This window comes from Cucurbita maxima, unplaced genomic scaffold (genome assembly GCF_002738345.1).
Source record: "Cucurbita maxima cultivar Rimu unplaced genomic scaffold, Cmax_1.0 Cma_Scf00045, whole genome shotgun sequence".
NCBI classification, from domain to species: Eukaryota; Viridiplantae; Streptophyta; class Magnoliopsida; order Cucurbitales; family Cucurbitaceae; genus Cucurbita; species Cucurbita maxima.
In genome coordinates this window covers 21120-47343 of record NW_019272061.1, presented here as the reverse complement: position 1 = coordinate 47343, position 26224 = coordinate 21120, and the positions used below count along the sequence as shown (strand labels likewise).

Sequence of the window (26224 nt, the reverse complement as noted above, 5' to 3'; positions counted from 1 at the left end):
TGAAGGTCATGGAACCAATGATAGGGTACTTACATTTTGTCTATTTGATAACCTTAGGTCAGATTAAGCCGTTACAACATTTATTTTTGTTTTATATATTTTTGTGTTGTTTTAAATATTTTTACTTGAAAAGTTTAAATCCATATCATCCTTTATTTACTATTTTCTATGTTACACATTCATATGATTATGGTTTATTTATGTTTTCATTCTTTTAAAACAAAAATTTGAAAGTTGATGATTTTATGTAAAGTGGGAGGCGTTGCTTTTTAGGAGTGAAGTGAAATTTGGCCTTTATTTGTGAATGCTTTTGCATATCTGGTCCAAATTCCTAGTCCCAATAACAACCACATTAATACCCATCAGATCTCGATTATTCTTTGTTTGATATCATTATCATATTTTAAGTACTATCTTCAACTTTATCTTCAACTTTATCATCGTTATTTAATAGAATTTTAAATCTTTTTTTTTCAAAATTTAACGTTTTGAATCTAAGATCGGTTCGTGGATATTAAGTCCTAAATGATAGAACTAAATCTGAAGGAATAAAGAAAAAAGAAGAGTGTCCCTCCCACGTATAGGCCATTAACTCTTGAACATTGCAAGAATCTATTCAAAAAAGTTAAAAGGGAAGAGGGTATATTCTTATTGCCACTACCACTCTCAATCTCTTCACTATTTTCAAACTAACGGGAGTTGGATGAACATGATATAATAGTATGATATTGTCCACTTTGATCGTACGCTCTTGATTTTGACTTCCACAAAAGCATTCGTACTAATAGAGAGAGAATTTTTTAACTATAAACCCACAATCATTCCCTAAATTAGGGAGGTGGGACTATCATCCTCCATCAAACAAAAATCTATTTAGAATTTCAGATACAAAAATCATTTCCATATAACAAATTATTTCTCAAAACCCGTTGTAATTAACATCTTAATCTTTCCCTAATCCCTATTTTAAGTTAAAAGAAAATTTTAAACTATACTAAAAACACAGAGAAATATTTATCACATAATTTTTTATAAAAAAAATCATTTATAGAACGGGTTAAAAAGGAAGGAAAAAAAAAACATCCATTACTCGGGGATTCCGGCGAGCAGTGGCCGCCAGGTTTTCCGGAGCAAGTATTTGTATCGGAAACCGGTCCAACCCGGTCTAGGCGAACCTGGATGCCAACCGGTCGGTCCAATCTCACCATCCTCCTCCCTACAAACCGGAGTCACGTTCCGGATCGGAGCCGCCGCAACGGTCTCGTTAATCTCGCCGTCGGATTCATCATACGGCGGTGACGACACGAACAAATCCTTCAACGTGTTGCTCCGTGATAAATCCTTGTGGTCGTCTCGTTTCTTATCCGGCAAGGCGCGGCGGCGGGCGGAATTCCGAGTGAGGAGCATCCGGAGGGTGGTTTTGCGGCGGCGGAGGTGAACGAGAGGGCTGGTCCTAGGGCTCAAGGTGGGACTCTGAGCGACGCCGCAGTGGGTCGGGAGGAGCTTGAATTTGAGAAGCGACGCCATGGAAAAAGGTTAAGAATGAATCGAATCGATCGTGTGCGTATTTGGAGTTACAGAGAGAGAAAGAGAGAGAGGCCTTGGAATTTGAAAAAAATGGTAAATGATTGAAGACCGGAATTTGAACACGATTTTGATGGCACTTAGGAATTTTCTTTTCTCTCTGGTCAATTTTGGGACATTTTACGGATATCCATGCTATTCTCGACTAGATGTAAAAGTAAAGACTTAACTATACATGAACACAATTAAAAAGGATTTAAAATGGGCATGCGACTAGACCGTGACATCCAACCCTACTTAATTGGCTGATGTCCTTCGACTCTTCACAAACACAATATATACAGTCGTTCTCTAATATGGTAAGTAAAAATGACTCGACATGGATACGGGAGAGTTCATGCCTCAATAGTATTCAAATAGATGGATGTCTGAGATGTCTCGATTATAAAAGTTGACTAATGGATCGGTTCTCGAGTGTATCGTAGCGAGTAGCAAAGGCCAATGACATTTAAGGTCTTGGGATGACATCATGAAGCATCGATGGGACTTAAGAGTTCTCGATTAACATTATATTGAGCCAATATGTACTAATAAGCGATATAATGCCTCGATAGGTCCCGGTAAGTGTTGAAATCACCTATAAACTCTAGTTGAGAATGTTAAGGTTGTTTTGACCCAATGAAGGGTTTAAACACAGTGATGTAGAAGCGTGTAGGGCGTGTTTTTGAAAACCACAATGACAAATGAGATGTGATATTGCATTTGAAGGACCTTGACCTAGTGTAGAGGAAAGGTCGAATGAAGCTTAGTTTTTGTATTAGTTATGTTTGGTTGATGAAGGAGAACCTAGATTTGACAAAATCACAAAGCTTGATGAAAAATTTAAATGGGGCTTGAATTTTTCTTAGAGTTTGGTTATGATCATGATAAAATCGTGACAGCACACAGATTGAAGAATATGATTGGGACAGTTGGCACCATAGCCAAACTGTAACAATTGTTACATGATCGTGTCAGACAATATGGGTGTGTCGACATTGCGCCCTATCCCCAAAGGTTGGTATATGCACCTGCTATCCAATATGGATTCCGTAAATGACTAAGCATAGACACAGGAGGGTTCATGCATTGATGAGAACCTAGATGAATGAATGTTTAGGATGTCCTGATGAGATGAACAATACATGAGTTGGTCTGATAGACATGTTTGAGCAAGCCAAGATGGCCGAGTTATCTCGAGACATGGGATGACCTCACAAAAGCATGGGTTGGTCGATGGGAACCAAGATGATGATGGAGATGCGACGTTGCACATGAGAGACCTTGGTCTAAAGCAGATAGGTCAAGTCGGATGACTTGGTCTGATGTAAAGGCAAGTCAACTAGAGTCGCAGACGATTGAACATGCACGCACGGGCAACATGTGTAACTGAATAAACTTGGATTCTGCACAAGCTGTATTTGATTGGCAAAGGCAAATCTCATCTAAGATCCTATGAAGCCACAAAGTCAGATGAGGCTTGAGTTCCCCTCAAGGTTTATCATGAGCATATCAAGATTATGGCATCATACGGTTGAAAAAGTACGATTGTGACACTAGTCACGAACCTCATATGAAATTGATCCTTAGGTAGGTTAACCTTGGCCTCAAGTCAAGGTCGACAAGGGAGCTTAAAATATTGATGCGATCAAAATATAGTTTTACATAACGTTAACACATTAGATTGTTTGTTTGTTTGTTTGTTTGTTTTGGTGTCCCTTCAAACTTTGAATTGAAAGAGAGGTTACCTTTTTACCCCTGAAAAAGTCCTTTACCAAGTCTACTTTTCTCACTTTAGGCCGGTACCCATAGATTAAAACGTGGATGTCTATGAAAGTTTTCCCTTTTTCTTTCTTTCTTTTTGACGATAATGAATGAAGGTTGAAAGTGTTGAAACTTAGCACTCTAAATTTTATCAGAAAATTTGTCAATAAATAAATAATATATATATATAAAACACGACAAAATCATTATTAATAACGCAACGAATACCATAATATAATAGGTCAACCAGATAAAAATAAGAATTAAGAGTCCATTTTATTCCCACAAAAAAAATTATTTTTGAATAATCATGAACATGATGTAAATATAATATTATAAAAGTTTATGGATTTATTTATTTTTTATATATCTTTTTTAAAAAAATTGTCAATATTAATATTTTATCTGAATATTTTTTTGGCATCAATATTTTAAACCTTTAAAATATATTGTTTTTAGAAAAAAACTTAGGTTATTGGGAGTTAAAAGATTAAAATTATATGAAATTAAATTTAGAAAAAAACATTTTTAACTAAACAATTTGTGATCGATTTTGATAGGTGAGTTGAAAATTGGAATTAAAGAGTATTTAATATATTAAAAAAATGGGAGTTTGGTTGATTTAGCCATTTTTTCTTAACCTCCACGTAGATTAATAATTTTTTAAGTATTAATCATACTTTATATAAAATATGCTACGAAGAGAGAATTTGTATATAAATATATTTAATTTTGGCCTCAACTTTTTAATATATATTTATATATACATATAATTAATAAAGTTGATTTTGTAATTGTTTGGGTAAATTTTTTTAACCTAAATTAAATTACGAAGGCAAATCAATCAAATTATAAATTTTTTTAAGTTAAAGTTTACGAATCATTATTTATTCAAATTTTTATTTTTATTAAATTTAAAATATTAATTTTTAAGACATGGGTTTATTTATTTTCACATTTAATTAAAATTTGCAATTAATTTTTAATATATATTTTTAAAAATTACCATCTAAATCTAAAGAGTTTAGGGAGAATAAGTAATTAATAAAATAATTATAAATTAAATAAATTCATACCTATGGCAAGAAAAATATAATTTTGGATATAATTTTGATTAAATATATAATAAATTAAAGTTTTATATAATAATAAAAAAGAAGTTGCATTATAAATTAATAGTTAAATATGTGGCCAATGTGAAAAGGTATAGTTAGAAATGTAGTTGGTAAAATGAATGTAAATGGGTTGTCCGAAAATGTAATTCCAAATATGGATGAAAAAAAAGAGCTAAGAGACAAAAACATTTAAGTCTATGTCACTTGGTAAAATTTACGTTTGTACAAACAACTCATTCATACATAATTGTATTTCTTTAATACAAAATTAATTTATAAGACTATATTATATATATATATATTTCAAGAAAAGATCGTTTAACCTGCAAGGAGGGCTACGTGGGGATTTATCTCGGTCTTTGATGTGATGTAGTCGTCAACCATATAGGAGTGTCTTGCCTTTATCTGAAATATAAAAGTAGCATGTGTTTTTAGAAATACGCACTGAGTGACCCCACTGTTGAGGTTAGGAATGCAAACACAAGCAACATGAATGCGACCTATCATTTAAAGTGTATTCTCTTAAGCGGCCTTCTAGTCCGGATCATCGAATGTGTATTTACTACTCTACACACGACCCATACATGCAAATATGGATCCAATAGGCAGTTCGCACACCCCATGGGCATCATACTAGTTGGGCTAGTGTCTTTGGTGCTGTTGTTGGACATCCAAAAGGAATAGCGATTGTCGTAGCATCATGTTAAACATGATGATCATTTTCCTTTTCGTAACGTACGCGTCTCTACTCATTATAAGGAAAAATATCTCAATGCATGTGAACGCACATTATGCTGAGTTGTTTGTCCTAAAGCTTCTAATCTCAAAATATTTCTCGCATGTCATAAATGTTACAGCATATCATGACACTTCATAGCTTATCATAATTCGTTCCGATATAATGTGACATCTATTTGTATTATAATGTTGCTGAACATATGTAGGCATATCATGAACAATCCATATCATATCAGAACATGTCATATTGTACTATACACCATGTCATACCACATATCATGTCATGCAGCATATCATATCATTCAACATATCATATCACAAACACAAACACACATGTCAAACATATGATATATGTAGGGCCACTGAGCATGTGTCATCATGCATAACACAAATCTTCTAGTCATATCGATAGTAAAATCATTTACTTGATTGGCCTTAGTCGACATTCTATCTTATCTATTCCATTTAAAACTCCTACTACTCCTCATCATAATTTTAATAGGACGCCCATTTTGACTGCTTGAAGACGGTTGGGGGTAGGCCATAATATTATCCATTAAATATAAATATATTAAAAATATGTATTTTTCAAATAAATAAAATAAATAACAAAAAATAAAATGATATTAAAATCAATTTAGTGGTTATTTTCTTCCTTGGAAAAACCAGCGTACTGCTTCGCTTCCATCTCTTTCCTTTTCTCTTCCATTGCTCTCTTTTCTTCTCTCTGTTTCCACGACGCCATTGAAACCCTCGTTCTGTGTTTTAGATCCATTGCGTCTCAATCTGTTTAAGGTTTTTGCATTCAAACTTGTTTTCTCCGATTCGATTTGCCTGGATTTTTTGGCGAACACAGGAGGGCTCTGTTTTCGTCTCTCTCACATTTTGGAACCCGATTGCCTGTTTGATTCTATCTCGCAATCAATCGTTACTCTTCTGTGCTTCGGGATTTTGATTCCAATCTGATTGGTTTTTAGCGAGATTGTTACTTTGTGCATTTCCTTGACTTTTATTGTGGATTTTAGGACTGCGGATTGCGATTTTCCGGAGCTGTTTTTCGTTTGGTTTTCGAAATATAATGTTAGGTGCTGGCTTGCAGTTTGGTCGTGGTTGTGGTGATGATAGGTTTTACAATTCGACGAAAGCTCGTAAGGTGCATCAGGGACGTCAAAATGATCAGCTCCGTAGAGCTCAGAGCGACGTTTCTGCAGGTCAATCTCCTGTGGTTAAACCGACTACGGTCTCCTCGGTGACTAGAGAAACCGAGAGCGGAGATGCGTGTGATGAGCTCCCCAAATCTATTTCGATGTCGGCCTTTGAGCCAGTGGTATCGTCGCTGAGTAATCTGCAGCGGTTTTTGCAGTCTATCGCGCCATCTGTACCTGCACAGTACCTCTCAAAGGTTTGAATCGATCGGAAGTTTCTCTTCCATTTGCTAATGTTTTCTTTTCTTTAGTGTGAAAAAGTCGATTATCAAATGTTTTAAGTCTTTACCTTTTGCGGCTATCAGTATGGCCCTCCTAATTCTGATAAGCGGATTGATATTTGAGTTTTCGGTTCAATTCTGAACCATATAACAAATAAGGGATTATGCGAAGAAGAAAGCTAGTTTGGTTGTGGGAATTGCTTCGAGGGATAATATACAGATTGCAGTTGAAATTTTAATGTCTTTCCTTTTTCTATCGCCTCAAGTTTATGAAGGATCAGCGAATGAGGGTTATTTTTTTTTTTTTTCATAGCTAGTATCAACTTTAAAGTCTCAATTAATGATCCCAATAGTTAACTGTTCCTCTGATATGGTCTTCATTTGTTTTCATTGCAGACAACGGTAAAGGGTTGGAGAACCTGTGACGGAGAATTTCAACCATACTTTGTCCTAGGTGATTTGTGGGAGTCTTTTAAGGAATGGAGTGCTTATGGTGCAGGTGTGCCTCTTGTACTAAACGACAGTGACAGTGTTATCCAGTATTATGTACCATATTTATCCGGTATACAGATATATGGTGAATCCTTGAAGTCCTCTGCAAAGTTAAGGTATTCTCGTTAACTGGAAATAAATTTTGTCTGTACAATTCTTGCATTTTTTTTTTCTAAATTATTTCTGATAAGCTGTTTTGATGAATTTATTGGTGAAATATAGCCAAATGTTCAAGTGAGGGTCAATTTCTGTGGATGTCTTTTTTGTTTTTTCATATCATGCATACTTGTATTCTTGATCCAATCATTAGAAAGATTATCGAACTATTCAAGAATGTTTCTTGGGCAAAAGAACTGAGGAGTTGATAGCTAATATTTGGTTCGATGATGTTATAAATTGTATTAAGTTCGGCAATATATGTTATGTAACACTTGAGGATTCAATCTAACAGTCTAGGAAGAATAAGACCTTTATTTATAAATTATCCAAGAATCTCAAAAACGATAAGGAATCAAGCCAAGGGAAAATTTTGGAACGGATTACTTTGATGGTCAAGATCAAGAGTAAAAAAAACTCGTTTCTAAACTCATGATTCGAATCACTCCACAAGATAGCTTCATCAAGGCTACTTGAATGACTCTAGCATGTAAATCTAAACATAAGAAATTTCAAGTAAAAAACTTATGACCTAAAATGCATAATAGGGTACTTTCATTTTAATATCCAAAATCTTCCTATTAAAGCAACAAAATGAATGATTATTTATAACCTTGAAAGTAAACCTGAGAGTAACTTATGGTCAATTGAAAGGTTGTAACTCTCATGTTCATCAATACCGTAATGATCACTAGCTAATGGTAACTTATAACCTTAAAAATAATTCTCTAATAATAATAATAATAATAATAAATGTTCTTAAATCCGAGAATTAATATTTTAATTAGCTAACCAAAAGTTTGTAACCTATCTAAGAATAATTGAAAGGTCACTTGATGCAGTTTGAAGTAGATTGCCTTATTCTGTATCATGCAGCCTGGTGAAGGGGTAAAAACCAAGCATTATTTTATTGACAGATTATGATAAATTCTCTCTGGTTTGATGTAAAAATTAACCAAATAAAGCCTTGCGTAAGTTCACTGGACCAATTTGAAGGATAGCGTATTTTGATTCACTAAATAAGTGTTTAAAGTTTAACATTGAGTTGGTACTCAATATACTGAATACTTGGTATTTTAGCATGGACTTTTCTATGTGATGTAGGCAACCAGGTGAGGACAGTGATAGTGATTTCAGAGATTCTAGTAGTGATGGTAGTAGTGATTCAGAAGCTGAACGAGCTCTAAAATACATGGAGAAACAACTCAATCATCACAACTTATCTTCTGAGCTTTCTCGTAGAATGGATAGGATATCTTTGCGGGACCAGCTAATTGGACTTCAAGAAGACTGTTCTAGTGACGAGGCTGAATCTCCTAATCCTCAAGGCCAGCTACTATTTGAGCATCTTGAACGGGATTTGCCTTATAGTCGTGAACCTTTAGCAGATAAGGCATGTAAATGCTTAAACAGAACCCTTTCCCCTGTTGAAATCAGAAGAAAATAAAATACATAAATCCTTGCCTTTTATCCCTCATAACCCTTACTGTAGTATATTTTCTCCAGATATCAGATCTTGCCTTCCAGTTCCCTGAGCTCAGGACATTACGAAGTTGTGATCTATTGCCTTCCAGCTGGTTTTCTGTGGCATGGTACTGTCAAGCCTTGAAGCTAATTGGATTAATTGGACACTTCCTTACTTGCATGTATCACTTATTGTGTTTTGGTGGTTCATTTCTAGGTATCCAATTTACAGGATTCCAACTGGACCAACATTAAAGGATCTGGATGCCTGCTTCCTCACCTTTCATTATTTGTCTACGCCAATGGGAGGTAGTCTATTTCTGTCTCTGCTTCTTAAATGTCTAATATTTTGTGTGGAGGTGTAGTTCATTTAATTTCCTTGTTTTCTTTTGCGCTACATAATGTTTTTACCTGTCTTTATGTATATAGAAGACTTTTTCTGTCTCTCTGTTCTACTGTCTTAACTGAGGTTGATGGCAGCTTCAAACAGTACTTTGACAATGCTTGGAATTAGGGATTATTTGTGTAGCAACGCTCTATTATGTTTCACAACTTCATTTTCATATTTTTCTTCACTGAAACCATCTTAAGGAATACAAATTCCACTGCTAAGTTTATTGTCTGTATTTGTTATTTACGCCAACTTTTATTGGAGATTGGTCTCCGATTTTCTGTTAAAATGGTTTTCGTTTATAAATTTATGTTCTTCATTCAAGTATTCATGGATGACTTGGTATCTTAAGAACAAAAGACTAATGGTTTATATTTTACCAAGTTATATATAGAAGATTTGGCCCGCACATTGCAACTGTTTTGACACAAACCAGCGTGCACTAATCCAATAAGTTCTGGCTTTTGTCTATGGCTTGGCTGTTATTTTGTTGCGTATGCATTTGTAATAAGCTGGTAATAAACTGTTAATTTTCTCATCATGGTTGTAACTTTAAAACAAGTTCTAGTGCTCCAATCCACTCTGCGAATTTACAAATATAATTGCATGTGGGCAAGTTGTATCCAGATTGTTGATAAAATGATTGGCCTCTTCACATCTTACATCTTAAATTTTTTTGGTACTGATTCTTCATTTATTTTATTTTCAGGGGGACGCAGTGTACAAGGTCCTGTACTAACGTATCCCAGTGAGATAGATGGTATCCCTAAGATGTCACTGCCAGTTTTTGGTCTAGCTTCATACAAGTTTAGAGGGTCTTTATGGACTCCAAATGGCAGATACGAGTGGCAATTGGCAAAGTCACTTTTGCAGGATGCTGAGGATTGGTTAAGACAACGCCAAGTAAACCACCCCGACTTCCTCTTCTTCAGGCGACGGTGAAGTTCTCGTAACGTCTACGAAATCTGAAGGTGGGAATCAAGACATCATAGTATTCAGTACCATGTTGTGATTTGTGGGCACTGTTCTAATTTTGGAAAATGGGAAGGAAAAAGGAAAAGGAAAAAAAAAAAAAGAAAAAGGAAAAGAACAATTTGGGATGGAATTGGAAGTGGGGGAGGATGGTGGATGTTGAATTAAACAAGGCTCAATCAAAGGTCAAAATTGGAAGAAGCAATAAGGGAAAAGCAAAAAATACAGTTGGATGAAAGTTGTTGCAAACCATTGCTCAAAGTCGGACGAACTTGGTGCTTTTGCTGCATAGCAGGTTTTATCCTCTCTTTTTCCTCTTTTTAAGTTACTGAAAGTTTTTTCTTTAATAAGTTATTAACCGTAGGTGAAATGCAAGAAAAAAGAAACAGGCCTTTTTTACTGTCCTGAGGATGTTTAGAATGTAAAGTATGGAGAGGGGATTTTTGATAGGAAGGTTATGTTAGGAGTAAGCTATGGATCCCCCTCCCCAATGTATTTGGATGCTTGTTATGTGCCTTAGTTACTATCGAAAATTGTATAATTTGTTATGAAGAGCTTCGTTATCAACGAACCATTAATTCAAGCTCCATCGTTTTATTCCTTCGTTATCAATGAATGTTTATGCAGGTTTGATGCATTGTTTTGGTGTTTCAAACTTGTTGTATCGAATGGCTGAATGGATCACTAGCAGTAATATCTGGTATCATATACTTGCGCGCTGTCCATGCTCTGTGGATTCTTTTTGATCGAGAGTTGTGTGTTTGTTTCATTTAAGTTTTAACTTTACTTTTCTGGTTGAAATGGGGTTCGAATCCCTCATTTCTTGATCAAGAAGATATGTCTTTACAAGTTGAGTTATGACTTCTTTAACATGTTATAAAATTCATCGGTTGAGATTTACAAAATGAAAATGAAAGGAAGGCCGCAGTTATCCGAGAGGTGAAAAATGTTTGATGAATGCACTGTTGAAATGTTTTTAACCTAGGTCTACAAAATTAAATTAGTTGGTTGTATTATATTTTTGGATTTTTGATGTAAAGCTACCAAGGGAAAGGGTCCTTTACGGATGAGTGTAAGAATTTATTCAAATTTATTCAAACTGAATTTGAATGAAGATTTGGGGAATCATGTTTTGCTTTGTAGAAATTGATTGTTTCAGAAAAGTGCTCTTATATTTACAATTCTCACTCAAATCAAAAGTTGCAGAGTAACTCAACATCCAAGACATGTATATGATATGAATCCACTTCATAGACCAGCCAATTCCAGGCATCAATTCAAAAACAACTAAAATGAAAGAAAAACAATATGGTGATCCTAAACAGAAAGACATAATAGTGTAAAGATATAACATATTTTATCTTCGTGATATCAAATTGTTAATTCAAGCATAACTTAATAGATAAGACATCAATTACGTTAAGTATTGAAGATTAAATTCTCCCCCTCATAGTTATTGAGCTGGAAAAAGAGTCATGTATAATCGCATAAAACTATCTCAAACACAATACACAACACACCCTCTTAACTTTGTTTTAACTATTTTAGCATAAATTATATAACATAACATAACTATTGATTTAAGCAATGAAAATGGCGAGTCGGATAAAGGTTAATTTGGTAATTTGTAGTATTTTTAATTTAATAATTTGTAGTATTTTTTAATAAAAAGTTAAAATATTATTTTTAGTTCTTACCGTAAAATTTATTCTATATTCTATTTTAGCTATTGTATTTTCCAATATTCAAATTTAGTTCGGGACATCTTTTATAAATCTTAAAAAAGGGTCTCTACCTTGAATTTATAGTCAACGGTTAATAATAAAAAAATAGTTTAACTTAAATTAGGATGGTTATTTAATTAATTTTTAATAAAAGTTTACTTCAAATAACTAATTTAAAATTTTAATAAAATTGAGAGTATAGAATTAAAATGATATTTTATTCTAAAATAGAAAAATAGTTGAGGGCGTTTTGGGAATATGATTGGAATTGAAAAAGCCTCCGATTATTTATTGTCCCTCAGCTACTACTACTCTACCTAATTTTCTTTTTCATTTTTATTTTTTTTATTATTATTATTTTTTTTGCAGTTAAGTCACTTCAAAAGTTCTAAATTTGTAACTGACCCATTCTAAATTTGCTGATTTGCCCCTCCCCGCTCTTGAGTATTTGGCCAATAATTAACGGCTACTATCTTCACGTGCCAATTTATCGTACTTTACCTCGCACTTCATTATATCGCGAGATTAGGGGGGAAAAACTCGTTATTTGTTTGTTTTTGTTTAAAAATTAAATTGACTTAAAATTTTGTTCGTAATTTGCTTATAGGAAATATAAAAAAAGCTAAATAGAGATAAATATAAGATACGTAAATTATAGTACTTAATATTTAAGTTTTTTTTTTTTTTTTTAAATTAGCCTCTATTATTAAACATTTTTAATTTATTTTTAAAAATATTACATTATATCACATGTGAATGCCCAAGTCCTCTTAGAAAAAATAGAATTCTCCAAATTGATTTTACATTAATTAAAAACTAATTGAAATATTTTAATTTAGTTAAAATAATCTGTTAGGATGTACACGAATTGGTTGGTTGGGTTGGATTGGATTGGGGTGTCAGATAGTTCTTTTTTTAATTATTTTAAAAAGCCATACTTATTCACAAATATATGTTATATTAATAATTAAAATCTCATAAAACTCAAATATCAAATATTTACACGTCATAATACATCACTAACCTCAGTCACAAACATCAAATATTCTTAATCTTCACAATAATCTTAAAAGTAGGATAGAGAGTAGGGTTGGGTTGTAACTCAATTTTTGNATTGGTCGAGTTGACCTGAAAAAAAAAAAAAAAAAAAAATACAAACGTATTAACCGAATATATTGAAATATTATTGTTAAAGGAATAGGGACCATGTTGAAATATTGAATAGGGGAGTAAAGGGAAAATGATTAAGATATTAGGGTTATGATAATGTATGTAAAGTGTGTGGTTGGTTGTTAGGTTTAGATTGGAAGAGTTGATGTATGTGTGTTGGTGCCACTCATCATTAATTATCATTAATTACCATTTAATTATTTAATATTGCATTGCTTTTCTCACTTATCCATTTTGGGACCATCTCTTTTTTTTTTTTTTTTTCTCTAAATTTATGATAATCTTTCGATTTAATCTAAAAATGTATATAAAAAACAATCTCCAATTATTAAATATTTATATATTTTAGTGTTTAAATTCTTTAAAATACTCATTTAATTCTCGTTGTATTAATACATATATTTCAAATTATATTATTAATTTCTTAAAATAAAAACTAAAGTCAAGGATTTATATATTTACCATAAAAGAGATTAATAAATATGAGAATTCTTCAACAAAAATAAATATTTTAAAATTTTAGAATTTTAGATGCCAAAATAAAATAAATTAAAAAATTTAAGAAGATCAAACAACTAATATTTTATTTGAAAGTAAGGAAATTTTCGATTATTATTTTTTTGATATGGTTCTATTATATCTCTCTATTTTTAATAAAATTTATTATTAATAATTTATCATGATTCGGATTAACTTTTAGATTTATTAAAGTACAAAAATAAATAAATAAAAAGCAGTAAAATTGATGTTTAAATAAAAATAAATTGATAGGGATAGAAAAGTATTGGTTAGTCATGAATTCTTTATTTCTCTCCCGTTGGATGAAAGACTTATGCTAATTTTCTAATTTTAGGGAAGGATTATAAGTTTATAATAAAATAATACTATCTCATTAGTATTAGGTCTCTTGTGGAAGTCTAAATCAAAGATATGAGCACTTCTATTTAGAGTGGACAATATCATACCATTATGAGAGTTGTGTTCATCTAATATGGTGTCAAAATCATGCCCTAAACTTAGCCATTTGCTCTGAATTTAGCCATGAAAGAGATTCCAAAAGAAAAAGGAGTCCAGGCTCCTCGAAAGCTTAACAAAAATTGACTAAGATTTCATAAGAAAATGGGAGCGAGCCTCCTATTATGGAGTGGCATGGAGGAGTTTGATAAACCATGGAAGTGGAGGTTGCATGCTTCCAATTCCATTTTCTGTTATTCATTTCTTTTCCTCTCCACCTTTTGCAGCCTCAGTTTGTTAGACTGTAAGTTAGTGTTGTTGCTTGGAAATGCTCTGTTTCTCGTTCCAAAATGTGGCTCTGTTTCTCCTTCTTCTATGCTCCTCCTCTCATTGTCTTCTTGTAAGTTCTTTGAATCATGAAGGGTTTATGCTTTTGTCATTTAAGCACTCCATTTTCGAAGACCCACATGGGGCTTTGACCGATTGGGATTCTTCTGATGAAACCCCTTGTTCTTGGAATGGCGTTGGCTGTATACACCAAATTGTTGTTTCTCTTACGTTTCCTAAGAACAATCTATATGGGTTTCTTCCTTCCTCTCTCGGTGCTCTTGCTGGCCTCCGCCATGTCAATTTCAGGAACAATAGGCTGTTTGGGAGCTTGCCTTCACCGCTCTTTTCCGCTCAACGCCTACAAAGCTTGGTTCTCTATGGGAATTCCTTTTCTGGGTCTGTTCCAAATGGGATTGGTAAGCTTAAATTCCTTCAAACTCTGGATTTATCTCAAAATTTCTTTAATGGCTCCTTACCCACTTCGATTCTTCAATGCAAGAGGCTTAAAACCCTTGATCTTAGTCAGAATAACTTCACTGGTTCACTGCCTCATGGGTTTGGAACTAGCTTGAGTTCTTTGGAGAAACTTGATCTTTCATTCAACAGCTTCGATGGTTCTGTTCCTAATGATTTGGGGAGTTTGGGTAGCTTACAAGGAACTCTTGACTTGTCTCATAATCATTTTTCTGGTTCAATCCCTTCTAGCCTTGGGAACTTACCAGAAAAGGTTTACATTGATCTCAGCCACAACAATTTGAATGGTCCAATACCCCAAAATGGTGCTCTTATGAACAGAGGACCCACTGCTTTTATTGAAAATCCTGGGCTCTGTGGTTCCCCATTGAAGAACACATGTTCTTCACCATCATTGCTGCCATTTCTCCCAAGGACTTATGGTGAAAACGCTAAGAAGGCTAGTGGATTAAGTAAGAGTGCTGTGATTGCTATAGTACTTGGTGATATGATTGGCATATGTTTAGTTGGGTTATTGATCTCATATTGTTATTCTAAACTGTTCAATCCAAGAAACAGCAGAGAATGTTTATGTTTCAGGAAGGATGAATCCGAGACGGTTTCACAGAACGTCGAGCAGCTCGATCTCGTGGCATTGGATGAACAAGTTGAGTTTGATCTTGATGAACTTCTCAAGGCATCTGCATTCATTCTTAGCAAAAGTGGGATTGGGATAATGTATAAAGTGGTGCTCGACAACGGCGTTACATTGGCCGTGCGTCGATTAGGTGAAGGCGGTTCTCAAAGGCTCAAAGAGTTTCAGACAGAAGTAGAAGCCATAGCAAAGCTAAGACATCCTAATCTTGTCACTCTTAGAGCCTATTACTGGTCTGTTGATGAGAAGCTGCTCATTTATGAGTTCATGCCAAATCAAAACCTGGCCACTGCCATTCATGGTAAAATTTTCACAACTTTTTGTGCACAAAAGATTATAAATGAATGATCGTAGTGAAGTTATATATATGGTAAATCTATCTTTCTGCCTTTATTCTTTATTACTGTGTTACCTGAAATCATCCATATAAACCTTTAACCAATATTTCTCATTACATTTTCTCTTTTATATTCTTTGTGTTCATTTAGATCGAGTGTATGCGTTGTTGTACGATCGTAACACTTATATGCTTGTTTGTTCCATATTATTTAAAATATCGACAGGAAAGCGAGAAATGGAAGCTTTCACGCCGTTATCTTGGTCTGTAAGGCTAAAGATCATGAAAGGAATTGCTAAAGGAATGGTTTATCTCCATGAATTCAGCCCCAAGAAGTATGTTCATGGAGATTTGAAGCCCAACAACATACTTCTCAGTGAGAACATGGAAGCCAAAGTTTCGGACTTTGGCCTAGCTCGACTTGCCAACATAGCTGGAGTAACCCCGACCGTACAATCGAATCGAATGGCATCAAATAAACCGTTAGATCCAAAGCCATCGAAAACCGTAACGTCTGAGATCATTTGCAGTTCATCTTCCAACACTGGAACTTATTATCAAGCTCCTGAATCACTCAAAGTCTTGAAACCATCTCAAAAATGGGATGTTTACTCATATGGTGTGATCTTACTTGAAATGATCATTGGAAGATTCCCACTAATCCAAGTGAGTTCTTCCTCTGAAATGGATCTTGTTCATTGGATCCAACTCTGCATTGAAGAACAAAAACCAATTTCAGAAGTCATTGATCCATTTCTAGTTCGAGATGTAGATAACGAAGAAGAGATCGTCTCGGTACTAAAACTTGCAATGGCTTGTGTTCATGGAAGCCCTGAAAGGAGACCTTCCATGAGACACATCTCGGACGCGCTCGAAAGGGTATCGTTTGAACCGAGGAATTAAAAATCCGAGCCGTTCTAATAGAGATGAAAGTTTGTGTATTGGTTAAGACGACAGGATAAAGATAGTAATGACTTTATTTTGATGTTTTTAAGATTGTTGTGTTTTGTTAGCTGTGTGGTCTGCCCTAAGAGCATGCTTTTTTTTATAGGTTTCATTAAAAAAATGTTTAGATTATGGTGGGAAGTTGTCTTCTTCTTCTTGCTCTTTTTGCAGACCTTTGGCATCCTCATGCTCTCATTCAATAAAGACATTTCTCTATTATTTGCTCCATCTTACTTTATTGTTATGCTAAATATTCTTTTATTATAATAAGTAATGGAAGTAATGATACAATGTTACAATTTAATATTTTAAGCTAATTATGCCCGTATGGGCTTTTCCATAAATAACTCGAATGGATATCAACTATTGATGCATCAATTTAATAAGTTGTAAAGAACCGTTGCTACTTCTTTAGAAAATCTCTAATCCAAAATGACATGATTAAAGTTTATTGTTCCAACTTTATTGGCTACATAGAAATCAGAGCATCATTTAAAGACCTCTAGACACTAATTGAGATAGAACTGGTCTCGTAGCTTGGATTGGAAGATTTTTATACTTTCATTGATGAAAATAATTGAAGACGAAAACTTTACCTTACATATTGTAAGGTAGAGATTCAAACCTTTAATTCTTTTGGTCATAATATTTGTCTTAATCAATTGAACTATGTTCAAGTTAACGAAACTTAACCTAGCAACAACGAGACAACTTGAGACTTGAAAATTCGAACTAAAGATTATTTTAAATTAATTATGAACCGTCATTGATAGTTCAAATCAACAATTCATCATCCGTGAGTGACCGGAAATGACAAAATGAATTTCAAAAAAGAAAAAGTAAAAACAAATATGGGAATAGTGAATTATAGGCATCATGATTGAAGACAATGAGAAAAGGAGAAGAAGAGCAAATATTATGTGAGTTTTTGTATTATGTTTTGGACATTATGGGATAATGTCTGAAACGACACATCTTTTTCCTAAAAGATGCCAAACCAAACAACACACCTCAACTTTGTCCATTTTTGTGTCCTCTTCTGCCTCCTCCTCTCACCTTTATTCTCTCCATTTCTTAAAAAAATACTTTCTTGTGTGTTTTCTGAGGAAGAAATGTATTATATTAAAAAAAGAATATAAGTATTCCTAAAGTAGAGTAAAAAATATGTTAGAACGTAGACAAAAAATCAACCTGATAGAATGTCGATCTTTTAGATCTAATCAAATCAAACGTTAATCATGTTAATGCTAAGTTATCACAGCATCGAGTTGAAACATTTATATAATTGAAAGAATAGTAATACTAATTAAAAAAAAATAAAAAAAAAAGTCGGGAAGATATGGGCTTTTTAAGCACAAGAAAACAGTCCTGATACGAAGAATGAGAAAAAGAGAAAAAAAAAAAAGAAAAAAAAAACTAGTCTATTTCATAATAGTCTAAATCGGCCCATCAAACTCCATTTGGTTCTGAGCTAATTACCTCAAAGATACTTGAATTTGCAACGTATTCCTTTGACTACTGAACCAACTCAGGGTCCTTCAAAGAAAATCATAGTAATCTACAAATTCTAGTGATGTGTAAACGCTGAAAAGAGTTCAAGTTCTCCAAGCATTTATATATATATATATATATATACATATCTCATGTTATTTTGTGTGATCCGGAACTCGTACATATTGATTATCTTGACCTTTTCCAGGATAATTTTCGTTGAAACCAGAACAAGGAGATCTTGATTCAGCGTTGGTTAATGAAGCTTGCACGAACAAGGAGTCCTCAAGTCTCCATAACCCTCTCTGCATGTGGATCTCAATCAACCAAAATTTATACGTTCTGCAAGGAAATTTCGATCCCCAGGCATGTATGAACGGTAACCAACATCGACTAGGATGTGTTACATTTGAATGAATCATGCAAAAACAAAATTTATTGAGATGCGGATAATCAAACTGCATCATGCTTGCTAATAAAATCGATAATACATGGATACACCTGCTCCGCTGCCTGCATATTTTGGAGGAATTCAATCATGGCAACATCAAATAGATTTGGAAAACAAAATAAAAAATTTTCCCATTAAATATAACTCGAATCTACTATGAAAAGTCCATGATAGTGAATAGACGGCGGAAGGGAAGAAAATAATACCAGGCGTCCTCCAACTAAATCATAATGTGCATAATGTGGACCTCCCGGTTCTCCAAAACATTTATAGGAAACAAGGTGCTCGGGAATAAGCTTTGCTGTTTCTGCTTCAATTAAATCAATATAAGTAAGATGGAAAAGGTAGTTATATTCCACATGAACACAATGAATGTACCTTCTACAGCTACAGGTGGACAGATTAGATCTTGGTCTCCAGCAAGCGCTAAGATTGGGACATGGCATTTATGTAAATGGTCCTTGTAATAAAATGTATTACTTCTGTCTCGCAAACCACCCTCTCGAAAAGCGGTTGTGAGTTGTAAGATAAGTTTAGCAGGAATGGTACCTACACTCATAGTTGAATTTGTGCTATGTAAGATAGTAATTATATATTATGAACACGAGAAAATAATAATATAACAATAAATAGGAAGATGAAGTTATTGGCTGGACATGGTTTCATTGGTTGGTTCTCAAGAGAATTAAATTTTCAGGAACTGACAGTAGAGATCAGACTTACAACTCAAGACACTTTTTTTTTTTTTTTTAACATTACTTCAACTTGCAGTGAAAATTTAGAAACTTCTTGGCATTAAACAGATCTACAAACTACATTGAAAAGGCCAAGGAGGTGTCGTGGTTTTTTACAGAAGTATATCCTTGCATAATTGACTTCGGATACCTTAATGCACGTTCAATCCTCTGATGTAAGTTGAGCAAGACTTTTCAATATGTGACCCAAAAATTTTATCAGCACCATTACCTTCAGTCCTTTTCTACATCCAAATTCTATTTCGTAAATGCTTCCCTAGTGTGTTCTGTTCTCCTCAAAGTGTTTGCTGTGTCCGTGAACACGATTAGGAGTGTTCAGGCTTGCTGGGATGAGATCTTGGGATTTGGAGCATGTATAATATGAGGAGAAATCTACCGATAGAGAGGACGAACAGTGATAGGCCATTTCAGTTAAGCCAGGAACCTTGACTCCAAATCTCTTAAGACTTTGGACAGTGGATGGTCATATTTACCAGGCACCATACAATTCCGGAACTTTTTCTTTTAAATATCATTTAAAGAAAAACATAACTGCCAGAAAAGCTATCGCTCCCCCATTTTCTAGAAGTGTTGATATACCTTTGTGAGTATTTAGGCTAGCTTGCGTGCACCACAACAATGCTTAGATGACAACCACATGATCCTACTCCATATACTCCATTTAGAATATTAAATCTTAGGTATGTGACCACAATAGTTTAAACCTATTTCCTCTAACTTGCTATTACCAATAGGCCAAATTATGCTAAGGGTGGTTTGAAAAAGGGTCTTATAAGGGGATTAAGGTCTTTGAAAGGACTTTAGTTCTTGGAGGCATCAAGTATCAAAGGGGGATGAACTTAGGACAGGATAATAACAATGCAAGATGGTATTAAAGAATACTTTTTCTTTTAAACAGTTCGCTTTAAACATTGCCATGGACTTAAATATTCATAAATTCATTTCAAATATATTAGTAGCATCATAGAAAATAGTATAACTGAAAACTGGGAAAACATCCTCTCCTATCAAAATTTAAAAATAAAAGCAATTGCCCTACCCTAACCTAAGGCTACAACATATGCATCAATTTAACTGTCCAGACTTCATTTCCATGGCCTCCTTAGCTGGTATCGTCATCCATATATTGGAGTCTTATTTTTCCCTAGAAAAATAATAATGTGGTTTGAGTATTTAAAAATAAGTAACCCCACTCTTGGAGTCCGAGAAATGCAATCGTGGTTTATGGTAGGACCTTATCTTTCGTGACTATTCCTTGGGCTCCACTTTGGAATCGCCTTTTGCAACGTTTCAGTTGGTACACTGTCCACCTAAACAGATCCAGAAGCAAGAAGCCTAATCTCTGCACCTTGAACCCCATCCGTTTTCAAAGAAGGAAATTCTCCAGCTTAACTTATCTTGGTAGGGTTGCAGCCGAGTGTCTAAGGCTTGAGAAATGATAGTCTTCAACAAGAAATCCAAATCCTTTTGGAAGTTCTTCAATCACCTTATTAGTCTCTCTTGGAGTAAATTTTAAGCTCCTTTCAGTACTTACAGCCTATCTTCTCCATGTGCAAACTGACCTTGCACGTGATTTTTGGGTTATCCTCCCCCTTTTTGTTATTTCATTCTATAATGAAATTGGTTTCTCATTAAAAATTAAAAAAACAAATACTCCCTGTTTGAACAAGTAACTCAAAGGTAATTTTTTTTTGGGACAAATTACACTTTTGGTCAATGAGTTTCGGTCTGGTTTCTATTTAATCCTAGAGGTTTTAAAATTAACAGTTTAGTCCCTAAAATTCAAAAATTAGTACTAAAAAGTCCAATTTTACTGATAGTTGACTGTTAGACCTCCAATCACGATTCTAAGAAAAGGTAACAGGGGACTTTAGTTCCGAACGTAGATTAGAAGGTTTAGTTGTAGTTGGTTATTTGAGTTGAATGTTTGAATAGGAAGTTGAGAGAAGTTATGTGTGTTTCTTTCTTTTGTGTTGCTTTCTGTACTGTTTTCTGGATATTATATTATTTTGTGCTAAATCAGTTTGTAAAGGTGTCGTGAGAAAGTTGACCCTCATGAATTCGTCACAAGTTGATAGGCTGTAATTCCTAATAGTGTTGTAGATAAAGAATACTATTGACCAAATGAAAAAAAATCATATGACGGTTAAGTTGTTGATTGAATTATGTTAACATATCATTTCTTTTTTTGTTGATTGAATTGTTGAGCTCGTTATCCCAACTCGCAGCAAGCTGAGCATGACATAATCTAATTAGCCAACTTAACTGCCCCAGAATCTTTCCAATAGGTTAACTAGTGATTAAGTAGTACAAGAACTATTTAAAATTATTCTCCAAGTTTTGGGACTAAATAGAAACCAAACTCAAAACTTAGAAATCAAAAGTATAAGTACCCTTTTTTTTTTGTGCGCAAATGACACACCGTTTCAATTCAATATATTGAGGTGGTCTCATTTTACTAGGGTGTTCTCTTTTTTTTTTTTTCTTTTTTAAAGTAAAGATAACTCAAACAATTCCTTCCCCTTTGATAGACTAGTTGACTTGAAACAGACGGTTCTAAGTTGTAAGCTATACCATATAACGCAAGCATGCATTATATCATTCTTGCTACAAGACGAAAAACAAACAAATTTCATGCATGTGATATCTTAGACATGGCTGACTCCCTTAACTTAATGCTAATAGCATCTCACCACGGAGAAAAACTCAAGAAGGATCACTTACAGAAGTTGTTCAAGACGAGCTTTTTTAACATTTCAGGATCCATCATATCTTCTGCAGAAATAAGACTATTTAGCCATGATAAGACATAAGGAGAACGAGATGAAAGAGGATATGAAGCTGATAATAAAGCTCCTAATGGAACAACTGGAACATTAAGAGCCTGTGCAGGATCTGCCTGTAAGCCAAATACAGTAATATTACTGCATAATCAAGATATGTATGACGAGTGAAGTGTTGGACTAACAAAAGGAAAACAACATCAAAGATATTTGCCAACAATTGACGTTCGCTAATTACTCAGTTGAAAACATTTGCTTAAAAACTTGCTTTCACTCACAAGGGGCAATAGCATTTTCAAGGCTGATTTTGAAGAAGTATAGTCAAGAGATGATGCCAATGTAACAATAGCAGCCAATCTGGGGTCTCTTCCTTCAAAACCTTATAAGAGGGCAGACAAATGCATACAAAATTATTCCCAGCTAACAGAAAGAAAAAGAGACGTAAGGTAGTAATGCATAGTAAAGGATTTCTTACTCCCATATGTAAATTTACGTATTAAAGATTATTACAGGATAGGAATATCCTAGCAAATGCTAACATTATAAAATAACGATGATAAAGAAATCAAACATCTTACAACAACTAAAATATAAAAACTCTTAAGTGGCAGCTAAAACGTTGTTATGCAGCTGTAATGTTCAAGAACTTCACAAATATTGTATCAACTTCAATAATTTATAATGAGGCATAACAGAAGCAGTCATCCATTATATGCAAGAAAAATCAACAAACATGACTAACAGCACTAGTAAGAGTCAATATTGTTGAGAAAGAATTGATAAAAAAACAAAACTCTAAAACTTAATAGATGTTCAATGGATCAACCTTCATCACAACAGGGGATATAATACTTTCATAAAAACCTTTCCTTCCCATTTCTTTGTTTTCTTTGAGAAGGTCCTGTTTTACTTTTCTTCTGTAATCATGAAAATGCTACAAACAGTACTACCAATTTTTTCCCGATAGTTCTTCTGTCACTTGATTAATGGCATTTCCATTGTCAACTTCAAAGGACTTCTAGTCTATATTACATATGCTAGCATATTAAGTATGATAGAGATAATGTAGAAGGCATAGAAAACCACCTAAAAAGGGTCGAATACCAAAGAGAGTTTAGTGTGCGCAGTGTGTGTGTGCTAGGGAGAGAGGGAGAGAGGAAAAGCTGCAATAATTCAAAAAACAAAGCACAATACCATTTAGACACAGAAACTAAAGGATACACAAATATAACATTTAGTCACAGAAACATGAAATGCATGAGAAAGTACACGAACTTACCACAACGAGAAAGTCTTGCATAAAGCAAGATACCACCCATGGAGTGCCCAATAGCAAGCAATTTGCCATCCTTTGGCTTGCTTATAGCCATGATATAATCCATCTGAAGTCGAAGATGACAGATTTTTTCTCTTGGTGAGTATAAAAAATTCAAATTTAAAATTAATCAAAATCTAAGATGAAAAGTGTTGAAGTTAAGTTCAGAAACTAGCCACAATTAGTGATTGTAGATATGGTCATTTCAACAAGATAAAATGTCACCTTACCGCAGCAGGAACGTCCTCCAACAGATAATGATCAAAGTCCCAGTCATATTTTACTATTAAATCAAGTTGTTTCTGAAAATCGTCAATCGTTGAAGAAAATCGATCTTGCAAATTGAATAATGGAGGTGAAACAGATCGTTGACCTTCTTCAATAATTTCTACAAGCCTTTGACTCAAATCCCTAATCTGGCCAGCAATGACTGAGGTCTGTCCTGTTTCCAACAAATATGAAAGCTTTTCCCTTACCTCATTAAAACGTTCAGATAATTGGGAATCAACTAAAAGTTTTGAAATTTGATCAAATAGTTTGGCGGACATAATCCTTGATTGGCCTTCACTTAAAAAGCCAGATAGCCGTTCTGACAAACGCATAAAAGTTTCTGTTAACTCCGAAACTACACTTGACTCATCCCAAATTGTTGCTATTCCTATGAAGTCTTCTTCCTCAACCATAGAAAAGTCAGATTCTTTCCCATTGATGCAAGTATCTGATTTTGAGAGATCTTCAAGAATTTTTGTTGACTCTTCTTCCACATGTACAGTTCCATTAATTTTGCTCTCAGAGATTGCTTCCATTTTTTCTGATTTAACTTTAGCTGAATGCTCAATTTCTTTCACATTTGGTTCCTGCAAGCTCAGTCCTGCACCTCGAACTTCAAGAATCCATGTATCATACCCCTGACCAGACATATGCCGCGCAAAAGAACACTGCAGGAATAGCACATAAAAGAAAGGAATATATGGGTTGTTCAATCCAATGAAGCTTAGAAGATTAGTTCTTAGTGAATGATGTCATCTTTGAATACGTTAGAACAGACAATCTGATGAATAAAGAAAAATACGACTAGGCAACTTTTCATAGCATGGGAATATGACCATTGTGGCTCAAGGAAAGAAAATAGACAGACAAAGGACCAGAGAGAACATGATTATACAGTAATCTATGTCAAATGTTCCTCAAAAACAAATAATAATAATAAGAATAATAAGTAATCTACATTAATGTCATAGCAACCTAGAGCATTTACAAATCATAAAAGGCCATAAAAATAAAAACCACTTCTCAATAAACTTCAAAGTACAGCTACAATCCTAAGCGGAAGAAAATTTACCCCAGGGGCAAGATCATAACCAATAGCATTAGTTCCGACTCCGGATAATAGCAAAAGCGGATGATTCCTCGGAGGCGCCTGTTCAATCGCGTAAAGGACAGAAAAGCAATTCAAAACTAAGCGGCGTACTTATTCACATCGCAAATCCACAAATTAAAAAAAAAAAAAAAAAAAAATTGTTCTCATCTCGAATCTCGAAGAGTACATAATCAAAACGGAATTAAAGATCACCTGAGGGGAGGGACGATAGCGCCAGAGAGCAAGCCTCCAGTCAGAATTCGGTACAGAGGCATAATGAAGCTCGTCGGCCGTACAAATCGACGGCTTCTCGGGAACTCTCACGGCAGCACATGTGGAGAAGGCTCTCAATTTGAAGGAGGGGAAGAGCAGTTTACATGGAAAGGCAGCGGTTCGGCGGGGCCTAAAACTAGGGGAGAGGGAGCGGAAGGTGGAGGAGGCGATGTGATAAGCACAGCGAATGTCGGATTGCACTGTCGGCATCGCCGGAGGCGATTGCGCGAGGAGCTGGAGCGTCGTCACCGACCTACGTAATCCTTTTCTTTTCTTTTTTATTTTCTTTTTTCAATTAGTAAAATAAAGGACCGTTACTTTTTTACCCAACCAACCAATTGAATGCCTATCCTAAAATGAGTAGAAAATTCTTTTTCTAATATTATATATATAATATTATTATTAATATTGAAATAAGTTCTAAAATTTTTATGAAAATGGAATTAAAATAAGAAAGGGAAAATGGAATAGACACCCACGGGAACGGACATCAAGTGTCTTAACTCAGATAAAAACATAAACTCAAAATTTGAAAGTTTTAATGGATGCACAATTTTTTAACACACCCACAAAAACGATATTCGATTTTGATATGGACACATGATAGTTTAGAGATTTCATGGGATGAAATCAACTCCGATGTGGACGAGGAGTGTCACGGTCCTACTTTTTCAACTGTACGACATCGTGATTTTGACAAGAAGCACAATGTTAACAATTTTCTACTTTCACACAAAATAACCATCTTTCTGTTAGATGAAAGTGTCCCCCATTGGTTAATTTAGAGAATGATCATGAGTTTATAATCTAAGAATACACTCTCCATTGGTTTGAGGCCTTTTGGGAAACCCTAAAGCAAAGCTATGAGAGTTTATGTTCAAAGTGAACAATATCATACCATTGTGAAGAGTCGTGTTCGTCTAACACTTTCCTCACATTCCAATAAAAGTTCATCATTTTAGACCTCCAAAACTCAACTTCAATATGACTCGAAAAACTTTTTAAATTAGTTTCATTTGTGTTTGTTCGAGATATGAACAAGTTGTTTGATTAAAGATAGTTGATGTGATCCCACTTCCATCATACTTAATATATTCATTCATCTTAAATAATTATTCCTAAATAGCTTAACTCCTCAATTCAATTT

The 26224-nt window shown here is 34.2% G+C and overlaps 4 protein-coding genes across 4 annotated transcripts; 2 read left to right on the top strand and 2 right to left on the bottom strand.

Annotated features, from left to right (window-relative positions):
• Nucleotides 1-1060: 1060 nt before the first annotated feature.
• LOC111470493 lies at nucleotides 1061-1649 on the bottom strand. The gene has a single exon (XM_023116056.1). The coding sequence runs from the start codon at nucleotides 1525-1527 to the stop codon at nucleotides 1087-1089; it is 441 nt and encodes a 146-aa protein (XP_022971824.1). The 5' UTR covers nucleotides 1528-1649; the 3' UTR covers nucleotides 1061-1086.
• A 4187-nt stretch (nucleotides 1650-5836) lies between these two features.
• LOC111470464 lies at nucleotides 5837-10681 on the top strand. Its single transcript, XM_023116018.1, has 6 exons — nucleotides 5837-6582; nucleotides 7003-7214; nucleotides 8359-8647; nucleotides 8761-8846; nucleotides 8936-9027; nucleotides 9819-10681. The coding sequence occupies exons 1-6, from the start codon at nucleotides 6259-6261 to the stop codon at nucleotides 10049-10051; spliced, it is 1236 nt and encodes a 411-aa protein (XP_022971786.1). The 5' UTR covers nucleotides 5837-6258; the 3' UTR covers nucleotides 10052-10681.
• A 3446-nt stretch (nucleotides 10682-14127) lies between these two features.
• On the top strand, nucleotides 14128-16877 carry LOC111470462 (receptor protein kinase-like protein ZAR1). The gene is made up of 2 exons (XM_023116016.1): nucleotides 14128-15668; nucleotides 15931-16877. Exons 1-2 carry the CDS (start codon nucleotides 14258-14260, stop codon nucleotides 16605-16607), a joined length of 2088 nt encoding a protein of 695 aa, XP_022971784.1. The 5' UTR covers nucleotides 14128-14257; the 3' UTR covers nucleotides 16608-16877.
• A 1162-nt stretch (nucleotides 16878-18039) lies between these two features.
• On the bottom strand, nucleotides 18040-25372 carry LOC111470463. Its single transcript, XM_023116017.1, has 9 exons — nucleotides 25018-25372; nucleotides 24787-24864; nucleotides 23675-24382; nucleotides 23409-23511; nucleotides 22408-22508; nucleotides 22071-22245; nucleotides 18970-19140; nucleotides 18798-18898; nucleotides 18040-18653 (listed from the first exon to the last, which is right to left on the bottom strand). Exons 1-9 carry the CDS (start codon nucleotides 25285-25287, stop codon nucleotides 18594-18596), a joined length of 1767 nt encoding a protein of 588 aa, XP_022971785.1. The 5' UTR covers nucleotides 25288-25372; the 3' UTR covers nucleotides 18040-18593.
• Nucleotides 25373-26224: the final 852 nt, after the last annotated feature.